Source organism: Bos indicus x Bos taurus, chromosome 3, assembly GCF_003369695.1.
Source record: "Bos indicus x Bos taurus breed Angus x Brahman F1 hybrid chromosome 3, Bos_hybrid_MaternalHap_v2.0, whole genome shotgun sequence".
Lineage (NCBI taxonomy): Eukaryota > Metazoa > Chordata > Mammalia > Artiodactyla > Bovidae > Bos > Bos indicus x Bos taurus.
The window spans coordinates 34,324,712-34,337,827 of record NC_040078.1 but is presented as its reverse complement, the minus strand read 5'-3'; the positions used below and the strand labels follow the sequence as shown (position 1 = coordinate 34,337,827).

The 13,116-nt window shown below is 46.6% G+C and overlaps 1 protein-coding gene across 2 annotated transcripts in view; it reads left to right on the top strand.

Moving 5' to 3' along the window:
- KIAA1324 (KIAA1324 ortholog) overlaps nucleotides 1-5,064 on the top strand; it is a 76,291-nt gene extending 71,227 nt beyond the window's left edge. The window contains exons 20-22 of one of the 2 annotated variants that reach the window (XM_027536307.1): nucleotides 16-194; nucleotides 928-1,093; nucleotides 2,211-5,064. In XM_027536307.1, the coding sequence (XP_027392108.1) occupies nucleotides 16-194; nucleotides 928-1,093; nucleotides 2,211-2,279 (414 nt within the window). In that variant the 3' untranslated portion in view covers nucleotides 2,280-5,064. Of the gene's footprint in view, nucleotides 1-15; nucleotides 195-927; nucleotides 1,094-2,179 lie in introns of both variants that reach the window. The other variant, XM_027536308.1, reaches the window with a different exon arrangement.
- Nucleotides 5,065-13,116: the final 8,052 nt, after the last annotated feature.

The following is a 13,116-nucleotide window of genomic DNA, read 5'->3' as shown; positions in this document are numbered from 1 at the left end:
TTTTCTCCCCAACAGAAGACTACTTACGTGTGGCGAGAACCAAAGCTGTGCTCCGGTGGCATCTCCCTGCCTGAGCAGAGAGTCACCATCTGCAAAACGATAGACTTCTGGCTGAAAGTGGGCATCTCTGCAGGCACCTGCACCGCCATCCTGCTCACTGTCTTGACCTGTTACTTTTGGAAAAAGAATCAAAAGTATGTGATGGGTTTGGGGATGGCCAGGGCTGGACTGTTGAGCTGGAAGGAGAGTATCTGAGAGTATAAATTCACACGGCTGCTCTTTGGTATTGGCTACAGTCCCTGTGACTCTGGCCAGAGGCTTGTCGAGCTACTCATCCAGGATATGCCTTGGTTATCCTGACTCCTAGGGGCTTCCCCAGTGGCTCAGCAGTAAAGAATCTGCCTGCTATACAGGAGACATGGGTTCAGTTCCTCCAGGAAGATCCCCTGGAGGAGGGCATGGCAACCCACTCCAGTATTCTTGCCTGGAGAATCCCATGGACAAGGGAGCCTGGTGGACTACAGTCCATGGGGTCACAAAGAGTCAGACACAACTGAAGTGATTCAGCACACACATACGCACCTCAACTCCTAACAGGGATGGTACCACATGGCAGTCTATGAAAAGCTGTTAGATGTCAAAAGAAATGCAAAAAGAATTATTAATTTGCTATTATTAATGGTAAAAATGGTTTTACAGTTTCATGATTTCTGTTCAGCTTTGAGATCATAGAAACACCTAGATTTAAGAGAAAAGATCCTTGACTTGGGAATCAGATTCCCTAGCCAAATCCCCGGCCTAACACCATTTTGCTACGTTTCAGTTCCATCACCCATGGTAAGGGAATATCTCCTTTTAGCCCAACCTTTCTCCTTTTCCTTTTATTACAGTTTGGTGTCTTGTCTTCCCCATTCCCTTGTTTCATAGGCTAGAGTACAAGTACTCCAAGCTGGTGATGAATGCTACCCTCAAGGACTGTGACCTACCAGCCGCTGACAGCTGTGCCATCATGGAAGGCGAGGACGTGGAGGATGACCTCATCTTTACCAGCAAAAAGTCACTCTTTGGGAAGATCAAATCATTTACCTCCAAGGTAGGGATGATGGCCAGTGCGCTGAGGTCACCCTGGAGGCCAGGAGAAGACATGAGTCCTAGGACACTGAGACCCCCGACTGTTTAGGGACCACTGTTCTGCTCCCTACCCTCCATTCTCTTCTATCCTCCCGCCTTGAGAATCCTGGCTTCTGTCTTCTGTATTTTCACACAAATGCTTTTTCCCCTGAGGCCCAGGACTGCTCTGCACAAGGCTCCTTGTCTGCCAACATGCACTCCAGTGGATGGGCTGTTTGGGCCTTTTAACTTCCAGAAGGAGTACTGAACCACCCATGTGGTTCAGAATCAACCTCGTTCCCAAAACACAAAACAATAAACCAAAACCCTTTTTGTATTTTGGAGAGAGGGGAAGGGATGACCTCTAGGATCAACTTCCAGTAGAAGTGAGGCTCTCCTTTGGCCAGTGGAGGGTGCTGTCCCCTGGATGTCAGGCCCCTGTCCTTTGGGGGCTGAGTCACAGCTTCATCTAAGTTGTTCACTCTTGAACAGTTCTGAACTGGGAGAGCTGACTCTGGGTGGGTGGGTGAATGAGTCTGAAGCTCATAAATATAAGACAGACCACACTGTCGCTGGGCCTGGGGCAAGCAGAGAGCATTCAAGTGATTCCTCCAGGGCCAGGGCCCTCTGCAGCCCCATTCTGCCAGCACCCACAGTTCACTGCTGCCCTGACCAATTTATCTAACCTGGGTGGGGAGGGTGGCAACAGAAAAGGAAAGGAAGATGGGTAGGTGTTTACTTGGCCAAATCTCATTCCCTTTGTGCTGACCTTGCAGGGTGACTCCCTTGGCCTCCTTAGACCCTAAATGCTTTTTGTTTAACCAATAGGAGAACAGTTTACCCTGGGACACTTAGGTCTTTCTGGAACTTCTAGAGTTTGACAAAGATGCAAAGCAAGGGGTTTAAAGATATTTCTCATCCTCTGACTGACTGAAGGGAGCAAGAAGAATAGAGGCCATCTTATGTCCGTGTTTCCACGAAGCCACTGAAAGCAGAAATTTCAGGAGGGTTCTTTCTGTCACCTCTCTTCCATTTCTCTCCTTTGTTCCCCAAACTTGCCCATGTGCAGCAGCCAGCTCCTGTCACCATCTCTCTTTCAGAGGACTCCTGATGGGTTTGACTCGGTGCCACTGAAGACATCCTCAGGAGGCCCAGACATGGACCTGTGAGGGACACTGCCCTGCCTCACCTGCCTCCTTACCTGGACACATTACCTTGCAAGCCTGTGGCAATGTGGGTGCCACCTTCCTGCAACACCCACTGCTGGAAATCTCTTCGTTGTGGCCTTATCAGAAGAAGTTTGAATTCCAGATCTTTGTTTTTTTATAGAGTACCCAAACCTTCCTTTCTGCTTGCCTCAAACCTGCCAAATATACCCATACTTTGTTTATATATTACTCCCTTGCTTGCATCTTGTTTCCCAAAATGGACCAGCCCTCAGAGCCATAGCTTCATCTGCTCATATTTCTTATTGCTCTGGAACAAAAGTATTTCTCTCTTTTTAAGTATAGAAACGACTCCTCCTGTCCTCTTATTTCAGGGCAGAAGCAGCCAGGAGTTTCCCCTGATCATTGCCCTCAGCTCATGATCTCTCTGGGAGAGAGGCTGGGTGAGGAGGGTATTGGCATCCCCTGATGGATCATCTTCCTGGTTGCCTGGATTCGTCTCTCCTGGATAACTGGCTCCAACTGGTATAATGGACAGGCTGGGGCCAGATGAGTAAGCCCTGGGTAAGAAGAGGCTTGACAAGCACAAAGAGGCAATAAAGGAAGGTTTTATTTTGTTTTTTAAACTGGGTACTTCATTCCCTTTTCTTGAGTAAGCTATAACTGTTCTCACTGGAGCCAAAGGAAAAAGTTTGTCAAGAAAATGCCCAAAGCCCTGATGGATCTCTTCTCCCCCTAGCATCGTCTTTTTGGTTTTTTTTTTAAACCTCCCACCATCTCCCTATGACACTAAAGGGAACCAGGTAAGCCCCAACCCCAGATGTTCTAGCTTTATTCTCTATTTGCTTTTACCTAAAAATGACAAAACATTGCCAGTGAGGAAAATTCCTCATCCTTGAGTACCCCATACCTAAAGGCTTGGACCATATTAGGGAACACGCATATTATATTTTGAAAGAACACAAGCAGGTCAAGGTTTTAATGGGGCCACACTGGAAAACCAGCCCACAACAGGCTGGACCTGAGGCGGCCATGGTGCCTGCTTCTAAGCTTAGTTCATCTGCTCGGCCACAGAATAAACAACCTGTAGGCTGGCCAAGAAGGCATGGACTTCTAGCCCGTGCCCCAGCAGTAAGTAGATCCAGACCAGTTTTCTAGGAGGAAACACGGGGGAGTTAGACAAGGTGTTCGCCAAACTGGGAACCCTCGCACTTTCAAGCCCCTGTCTTTCCCTGCTTCTGCTAAAAAACGAAAATGACTTCTGGCCCCACCTTCTGCTAGCACTGTTCTTAAAGTTGAGTAAGAGCATTGTTCTTAAAGTTGAGTAAGCCTTGTTCTTAAAGTTGAGTAAAGTGAATGGCCTCTTTGCCCTTTTTCTGGACTTTCACAACAAGTGTAAGTGATGAACTTTAACTAGAATGGTCAAAGCAGAGCAAGAGTTTCAGTTCTCTTTTTCTTTCGACCAATGGCAATTCTCCTCCGCTCGCTATTTGGCTAGAATGACGTCCTGGTTCAAGGGCCCAGTTGCCCATGGTTTGTCTCCTTTCTCAAATGGCCATTTGGCGACCAGCTGGTAGGTCAAGTTTGGAGATGACACTTGTAAATGCTGCATAATGATCCACCCCTGCTGCCCTGGCAATGGTCTTATAGAAGGGTCTTCGAGAACTGGAACCCTGCTGTGACTTCTGGCCAGAAACAGCATCACTGAAGGCAGGCAGTCCTTTTGATTCAATAAATCTAGAAGCTTTTCTTTGGTATCTAATTTCTTCCTCCTCTTGTGGGACTCAGGCTCTCAGAACCTGTGGCCATGGTGGAGTTTCTCTCAATGGAGGCAGATAGTCAGCTTCTGAGTGCCAGCCTAAAATTTTCCATAGACTCAACAATGCCCCGGGCATCTGCTTTTCCACCAAATAACTATTTTGTGACAAAGGCCACAGAAGGTACACAGACTGTGCTAGAATCAATCAGAAAAAAATACCTACCCCGTTGATTTCTTTATTCTGACATCTTGAAACCGAGTGATCCTAGAGCAACCTCAAACTCCACTGACTTAATCATAATACTTCAAAGATCTCCTTTCTATATCCCTTAGTGTACTGATTTCTGCAAATATTCCCTGCATCCTGCCAGGAACTTCTGAGATATGCTATAATGGTCATCTGTTGCTCCCCTAGCAACTTAGAAATGATAGATATTTTAAAATAGCTCTATTGAGGTATAATTCAAATTCCATGCAATTCACTCATTTAAAACATACAATTCAACAGATTTTAGTATACTTACAGAATTGTACACCTATTACCATAGTCAAATTTAGAACACACACGTGTTATTTTATATGGGAAAAATATTTAGTAAACTAAGACTATAGTGTTTTGCACAAGCTTTTAGGGGAGGGAGAGTGGGCTCAGGAGATAAAATATTAAATCCCTTTTAGTTACCTAGAGCCCAAGAATACACATGTAACTCTTATCATGTAGATGTCACCTGTATTTGGCTGAGAGTACAAATGAAGACTGGTGTATTCAAGGACCAGGGGATTTCTTATGCCAACAAAACTTTTTTTTTTTGTCTCACTCTGCATTGAAGATAAGACAGACTATATTTATACAACAGAGAGTTTGTAATGGATTTTTCAACTTTGTGAAACCAAATTTTTATCTCATCAAGACTGATCGGATCTCCTTTTTACTCTGTATTCCAAGAGTTTGTAGTTTGTTAGGGGATGGGTATCGCGTGTCACACTTTTTTTGTGAAATAAAAATATACCTTTCAGTTGTTTTTCTTAGACAGGTTTGATGGCTGGATGAGTGAGTGAGAAATGGTAAATGCCCTTAAAACTTAAGCTGAAGAGGAGGACTCTGGAACCCCAGAGTGGCAGAGAAGAGAGCACACTTAGGAGCAAGAGGGACCTCTGCCACAAGCATCTCACCACCTGCTGAGGAATCAGCCATCCATCAGAGCCTCAGTCTCCACAATAGTAAAACGCCCCTGATGATGCCTGACCTCCCAAGACTGGGTGAGGATTGGAAAAGAGGACATGTAAAACACCGAGCACGTCAGTTCCATTCCCCTCCACTTCAGTTTTCTCGTGGGTGGCACTGAGGCCAGCCGCGTAACCACGAGCCTACAAAGACAGGTGAAATTAGCTTATTTGGGTACGGTATTGATTATCATGGACTAGATGTGGATAAAATCCTAGAGGACATCAAGGACCCACCGTTTCCCAGTGCAGCTGGATTTTCCTGCTTCCGTGCTTTCCTTTACTCCAGTTGAGGGCACTTAGTCCCTACAAAGAATTCCCTCAGCTGCTTGGTTGTGACCCACAGTTGTTTGGACTGGGTGGTACCTGGGTGTTGTTATTGTTTAGTCACTAAGTTGTGCCTGACTCTTTGTGACCCCATGGACAGTGTAGCCCTACAGGCTCCTCTGTCCATGGGATTTTCCAGGCAAGAATACAGGAGTGGGTTGCCATTTCCTACTGCAGGGGATCTTCCTGACCCAGGGATCAAACCCTGGTTTCTGGTAAAGGTGGATTCTTTACCACTGAGCTACCAGAGAAACCTGGGTCATACAGGTGGCTAACTAGCTCATTAAATTTTGCTATACCATGCAGCCTGTGGGATCTTAGTTCCCCAATCAGGAGTCAGACCCAGGCCATTGGCAGTGAGAGTGCTGCTGCTGCTAAGTCACTTCAATCGTATCCGACTCCGTGTGACCCCATGGACGGCAGCCCACCAGGCTCCCCCGTCCCTGGGATTCTCCAGGCAAGAACACTGGAGTGGGTTGCCATTTCCTTCTCCAATGCATGAAAGTGAAAAGTGAAAGTGAAGTCGCTCAGTCATGTCTGACTCTTAGTGACCCCATGGACTGCAGCCTACCAGGCTCCCCGTGTCCATGGGATTTTCCAGGCAAGAGTACCGGAGTGGGGTGCCATCGCCTTCTCCGGCAGTGAGAGTAAGGAAGTCTTAACTACTGGATTGCCAGGGAATTCCCTAAATATTTAAATATTTTAAATATTACCCCTGCTTATAGAATAATATCTAAAGTCTTAAATTGTATTTATTTTTGGCTGTACTGGGTCTTCACTGATTCGTGCAGGCCTTCTCTAGTTGCAGGGAGCAGGGACTACTCTCCAGTTGGCGTACTCAGGCTTCTTACTGCAGTGGCTTCTCTCGTTGCAGAGCACGGGCTCTAGGGCGCGTGGGCTCAGTCATCGTGGCTCACAGCCTTAGTTGCTCTGTGGCATGTGGACTCTTCCTGGACCGGGGATTGAACCCATGTCCCCTGCATTGGCAGGGAAATTCTTAACCACTGAATCACCAGGGAAGTCCAAAATCTAAACTAAGAAGGAAAATAGGAAAGGAAACTCGCGTTAATTAGACATGTCTACATATCAAGCCTGAACTAAGTTCTTTCATAACATTGCCCACCTGGTTCTCAGAACAGGCCTAGAGGTAGGTATTAGCCCCACTACAATAGGTGAGGAACAGATTTAGTAATATGGTATACATGGTCCCTAACTGCACACACTTATACTCTGTGTGTGCTTGTGCTAAGTCCCTTCAGTCGTGTCTGACTCTTTGTGACCCTATGGACTATAGCCTGCCGGGCTCCTCTGTCCATGGGATTCTCTAGGCAAGAATATTGGAGTGGGTTGCCATGCCCTGCTCCAGGGGATCTTCCCAACCCAGGGATCCAACCTACAGTCTCTTACATCTCTTGTAACGGCAGGCAAGTTCTTTACCACTAGCACCACCTATTCCACACCATACACTCTAACCATATTGAACTTTTCACTGTTCCTCAGTTACAAGCTCTGTCATACCTCCCTGCCTGGACATATGCCTCTCTAACCACACTGAACTTTTCACTGTTCCTCAGTCATAAGCTCTGTCATACTTCCCTGCCTTAACGTATGCCTCTGCTTTTGCTTTCCTTTTCACCTGATAGACCCCCATCCAGTTTTCAAAGTCACTCCACTGTGAAATCCTCCCTGGCTCATACACTGGGGCTCCAAGAGTGAATGAATAATTACCTGGGGGTGCTGCAGTTCACTGACATGAGTTCAGCCATATATTGTACTTGTCCCAGGGCATCAAATAAGCAGCAGATATGGCCAAGCTTGAAACTGGGACTGGAAGAGTGGAAGGGGTGAATGTGTGAAGTGAAACACATTGTCAGGTAACCAGGCAAGAAGATACTAAGGACTTGGACTAATACTTAAAGAAGACATTTAATTAAGAACCACAGAGCCACAATGGGTATTGGAGAAACAGAGAAATTGAGGCTTTCTCAATTTGATACAGGGGCTTCCCAGGTGGTGCAATGATAAAGAATCCGCCTGCAAATGAAAGAGACGCAAGAGACGTGGGTTTGATCCCTGGGTCGGGAAGATCCCCTGGAGGAGGAAATGGCAACCGTATCCAGTATTGTTGCCTAGAAAATCCCATGATAGAGGAGCCCGGCAGGCTACAGTCCATGGGGTCTCAAAGAGTGGGACATGACTGAGTGACTGAGCACAGATATGATTCAGAGTGATGGGAGAATTGACACCTCGCTCCAATTTGAACAGAGGGAGAGGCAGGGTCAAAGTTCCGCATGTCCAGGCAGCCCTCCCTGACCATTTTTAAATGGTTCCTCCTTGTTGCACAAGTACAGCAACAGCAACTTCCTGTTCAGTTCAGTAGAAAATTATGAAAGAGGGGAATACCAGACCACATGACCTGCCTCTTGAGAAGCCTCTATGAAGGTCAGGAAGCAACAGTTAGAACTGGACATGGAACAACAGACTGGTTCCAAATAGGAAAAGGAATACGTCAAGGCTGTATATTGTCACCCTGCTTATTTAACTTCTACGCAGAGTACATCATGAGAAATGCTGGACTGGAAGAAACACAAGCTGGAATCAAGATTGCCGGGAGAAATATCAATAACCTCAGATATGCAGATGACACCACCCTTATGGCAGAAAGTGAAGAGGAACTGAAAAGCCTCTTGATGAAAGTGAAAGTGGAGAGTGAAAAAGTTGGCTTAAAGCTCAACATTCAGAAAACGAAGATCATGGCATCCGGTCCCATCACTTCATGGGAAATAGATGGGGAAACAGTGGAAACAGTGTCAGACTTTATTTTGGGGGGCTCCAAAATCACTGCAGATGGTGACTGGAGCCATGAAATTAAAAGATGCTTATTCCTTGGAAGGAAAGTTATGACCAACCTAGATAGCATATTCAAAAGCAGAAACATTACTTTGCCAACAAAGGTCCATCTAGTCAAGGCTATGGTTTTTCCTGTGGTCATGTATGGATGTGAGAGTTGGACTGTGAAGAGGGCTGAGCGCCGAAGAATTGATGCTTTTGAACTGTGGTGTTGGAGAAGACTCTTGAGAGTCCCTTGGACTGCAAGGAGATCCAACCAGTCCATTCTGAAGGAGATCAGCCCTGGGATTTCTTTGGAAGGAATGATGCTGAAGCTGAAACTCCAGTACTCTGGCCACCTCATGCGAAGAGTTGACTCACTGGAAAAGACTCTGATGCTGGGAGGGATTGAGGGCAAGAGGAGAAGGGGATGACAGAGGATGAGATGGCTGGATGGCATCTCTGACTCAATGGACGTGAGTCTGAGTGAACTCCGGGAGTTGGTGATGGACAGGGAGGCCTGGCGTGCTGCGATTCATGGGGTCGCAAAGAGTTGGACACGACTGAGTGACTGATCTGATCTGATCTGATGCAGAGTACATCATGAGAAACGCTGGGCTGGAAGAAGCACAAGCTGGAATCAAGATTGCTGGGAGAAATATCAATAACTTCCTGTTACTGTGGGTCTAACAGGAGGGAGTGGGCAGTAGAACTGGAGGTGGTGCTGTCAGTTCCTGCTGAAACAATATGATCAAGGTTTCTGGACAATGAGAGCCTAGAAGGGTGCTGAACCAATCTGAGGGGAGAGGTGAGAGTAGCAGAGAAAGATTCCAGGAGGAAGGAGGAATTAGCCAGTTTGGAGAACAGGAGCGGGAAATGAGAGTTCAAGGCAGAAGGAACTCACACAAAGGTTCAAGGCCAGGAAGGGGAGCCACAAAGAGCTCAGGATGCAGAGCTTAAGGGGGAAACGCTAAGAGAGAAAGAGGGACCATATTGGAGAAGTTGGTAGGGGGCAGATCAAGAAAGGCTTCGCAAGCTCTGTTTGAACATCTCCTGAAGCCAACAGGTAGGCATTGAAGTCTTCCTTCCACCAGAGGAATGAGAGGACAGGGCTTGCTTATCAAATCCTGAGCTCTACTCCAAACCCAAAAGAGCAACAGAAGAGCAAGGAGGTGCTAAGGCAAGGTCCAGGAGAGCCCTCCCACATTAGCCAGCTCTGAACTGGTGAAAACCACGGATGGCATCTCTGCCTGGGTGCCCACCCTCTTTCCAGCTCCTTCCCTGCAGGTACTTGTTCCCCCTGGGCTGCCCACAAGCTGCCCAGGACCCCCATGGTACTATCTCACCTAGGATTCTGTTTCCTGAACCGAACCTGTAACAAGCTTCTAACCCCTCACTCTACTCCCTACAACTCATTCACTCAACAGGGATTTAGTAAGTACCCACCAGTGTAAGGTGTGGGGCTTCCCAGGTGGCGCTAGTTGTAAAGAATCCATCTGCCAATGCAGGAAACTCGATACCTGGGTTGGGAAGACCCCCTGGAGGAGAGCATGGCAACCAATTCCAGTATTCTTGCCTGAAGAATCCCCATGAACAGAGGAGCCTGGCGAGCACAAAGAGTCAGACACAACTGAAGCGACTGAGCATTTGAGTGTAAGATGCTGTGCTAGGTCCTGTGGAGATAAAGATGTAAATATCCAGTGGTTTCTGCCGTATAAGATAAAGTCACATATTTTTTTTTTAGCCAGATTCCTCAAGGCCCTGTTTTCTGCTAAGGAATGCTAACAAAGGGACAAGCCCAAACATTGGACTATCTTAGATACTTATCAGGCTTCTCTAGTAGCTCAGATGGTAAAGCGTCTGCCTGCAATGCACGAGACCCGGGTTCGATACCTGGGTCAGGAAGATCCCCTGGAGAAGGAAATGGCAACCCACTCCAGTATTCTTGCCTGAAGAATTCCATGGACAGAGGAGCCTGGCGGGCTATAGTCCATGGGGTTGCAAAGAGTTGGACACGACTGCAAGATACTTAACACACAAGCAAGATACTTACCAGTAATCAGGCTTTGGTTCCATTACTTAACTTTCCTGGGCCTCAGTTCCTTCATACAAAAAGTAAAGGATTTGGGGTAACTCTTTTCCAGAAGGGGTTCCTTGAACGCTGGAGTCCTCAGATGCAGCACCCAAGAACTATTCTCAGTATTAGAGTCTAATAGAAATCAGTCCATTTGAAAATGGTATGGCTTCACACCATCACTCCGTAACAAAAGTATTTATGTTGATATGTGTTAGCTTCTGACAGGAACTATTCAGTGTAATAACATAGGTATTCCCTGCTAATAAGAAAATTCTAATTGGCAGCCATACATGGCTGATTATCAAGGGAAAATGAATCATTTTTTAAAAATCATGTTAGACAAAAATATTTCAAAACATGGGGGACAAGAGGATGAAAAGATTATGACTAGGCTAGTAAGTAAAGTCACCTCCAACTCTAAAAATCCTGTGATTCTGATAAATGAAATATCCTATTAATTTATTACACTTACCAGGTAGCGTGAGCATTTTAAAGCGGGATGTCTGTAAGGATTTGGGAATAGGCATACTGTTCCTCATCCTTCCACTTTAGATGTCTGTAATCTAACAATAAAACTAAAGGTGAAAATTCCTAAGGAAATTCGGAGAGATCAGAATTTTAAGGCCATCCTTCCAATTAGTTTGATGACCTCCTTAAAGTGTTAGCTCAGTGACTTTCCTCCCCTCAGCCTGGGCCCCTGAAGCCTCAGGAACACCCATCACTGTTTTGAAACTTAGCAAACAATACACTTTGGCACTGCCTTCACTGAAAGGAAAGCAGTCAGCTCCCATCAAACACTTGCCCTCAGAAGATTTCAGGGAACCCAACACTTTGAGGACAGTCCTCTTACACACTTTCTTCAATGACTGTAGCTCCAACACTTCCTTTACACTGGTTTTAAATCTAACATCCTCGGTATGCAGAACCTAGGGGGCCAAACCCAGACAATGCGTTTCTCTAAGTCTCCCCCTGAGTCTCTACTAGTCAGCTCCACCACTGGTATTAGCCATGTCCTACACCTCAGAGTTGGCTTGGCAGAGCTTTGCTGGGGAGTAGAACAGCAGGCTGAAGTCCATGGGGTTGCTAAGAGTTGGACACGACTGAACGACTTCACTTTCACTTTTCACTTTCACGCATTGGAGAAGGAAATGGCAACCCAATCCAGTGTTCTTGCCTGGAGAATCCCAGGGATGGGGGAGCCTGGCAGGCTGCCGTCTATGGGGTCACACAGAGTCGGACACGACTGAAGTGACTTAGCAGCAGCAGCAGCAGAACAGCAATGCCATACCCTCATGACAGGTGCACAAGCAAATGGCATAAGACCAAGGTCTTAGCACAGTTAGCTTTGGGGCACTGAGGGTGGGACTCTCAACTCTTGGTAAAGTGGGAAGGATGTGGAAAAGTATGTGTGCGTTTGTGCTGTCTTCAGTCATGTCTGACTCTTTGAGATCCTATGGACTGTAGCCTGCAAGGCTCCTCTGCCCATGGGATTCTCCAGGCAAGAATACTGAAGTGAGTTGCCATACCCTCCTCCGGGTATAGTCCAGACCCTTGGCAGGCGGGTTCTTTACCACTAGCGCCACCTGGGAAGTCCAGGGAAGAGTATGCCCATTCCCAAACCCTTCAAATAAAGCTCTTGTTATCAGGGAGATTTTTGGATAACTTTGGCTCCAATCAGCAACCAGAATACTTCACTGTAAAGGCCTGAATGTTATAAAATTAAAATATGATGAAATCTTTGTTCTAGAAATTTTCACATAAATGCAAGACATGACTTCAATATCTTAAACTGCCTTCAAATCTCCTATTTTCCCCTTGAAAAAGTCTCTTCAAGTGTCTCTCTTAAAGACTTCAATCCCACTCCTCCTACCCCAAGATCTGAAGGGTTGCAAAAGAGACAGTTTGGTTTACTCAATAATCAGATTAAGAAAGGTATCCTAACTCATGCAGGAGAGGAGGAATTTTGAATTGAAGTAATCTGGGGATTAAAACATGTTGCCACTCTCTTGACTCAAGATGGAGAAAAGAGTAGAGGTTCAGAGAGAGGGTCCAGTCTTAGGACTTGTAAGTCTTAGAAGCTTGTAAGGTGGAAACTGGAATCTACTGGAGGCCCCAGCTTCCAAGCCAGTGATTATACTGACAGGCCTTGTCTTAGATATGTCCTTTAATAGGAGGAGGAAACAGGCACTCATTTCTGTTCCATGGGACAATTAGAGCCCCTACAGAAGCAGGCAGGGCTGGAAAGAAAGCACTTCTGCTGCTGCTGCTAAGTCGCTTCAGTCGTGTCCGACTCTGTGCGACCCCATAGAAGGCAGCCCACCAGGCTCCCCCGTCCCTGGGATTCTCCAGGCAAGAACACTGGAGTGGGTTGCCATTTCCTTCTCCAATACATGAAAGTGAAAAGTGAAAGTGAAGTCGCTCAGTCGTGTCCAACTCTTCGCGACCCCATGGACTGCAGCCTACCAGGCTCCTCTGTCCATGAGATTTTCCCGGCAAGAGTACTCGAGCGGGGTGCCATTGAAAGAAAGCACAGGAGAAGGTAAAACCCGCGGGACTCAAACACACCCAAGGAAGCCCACGCCCACCCATCCGCGGACCCGCCTCCGAAACAGCTGCTTCCCGTC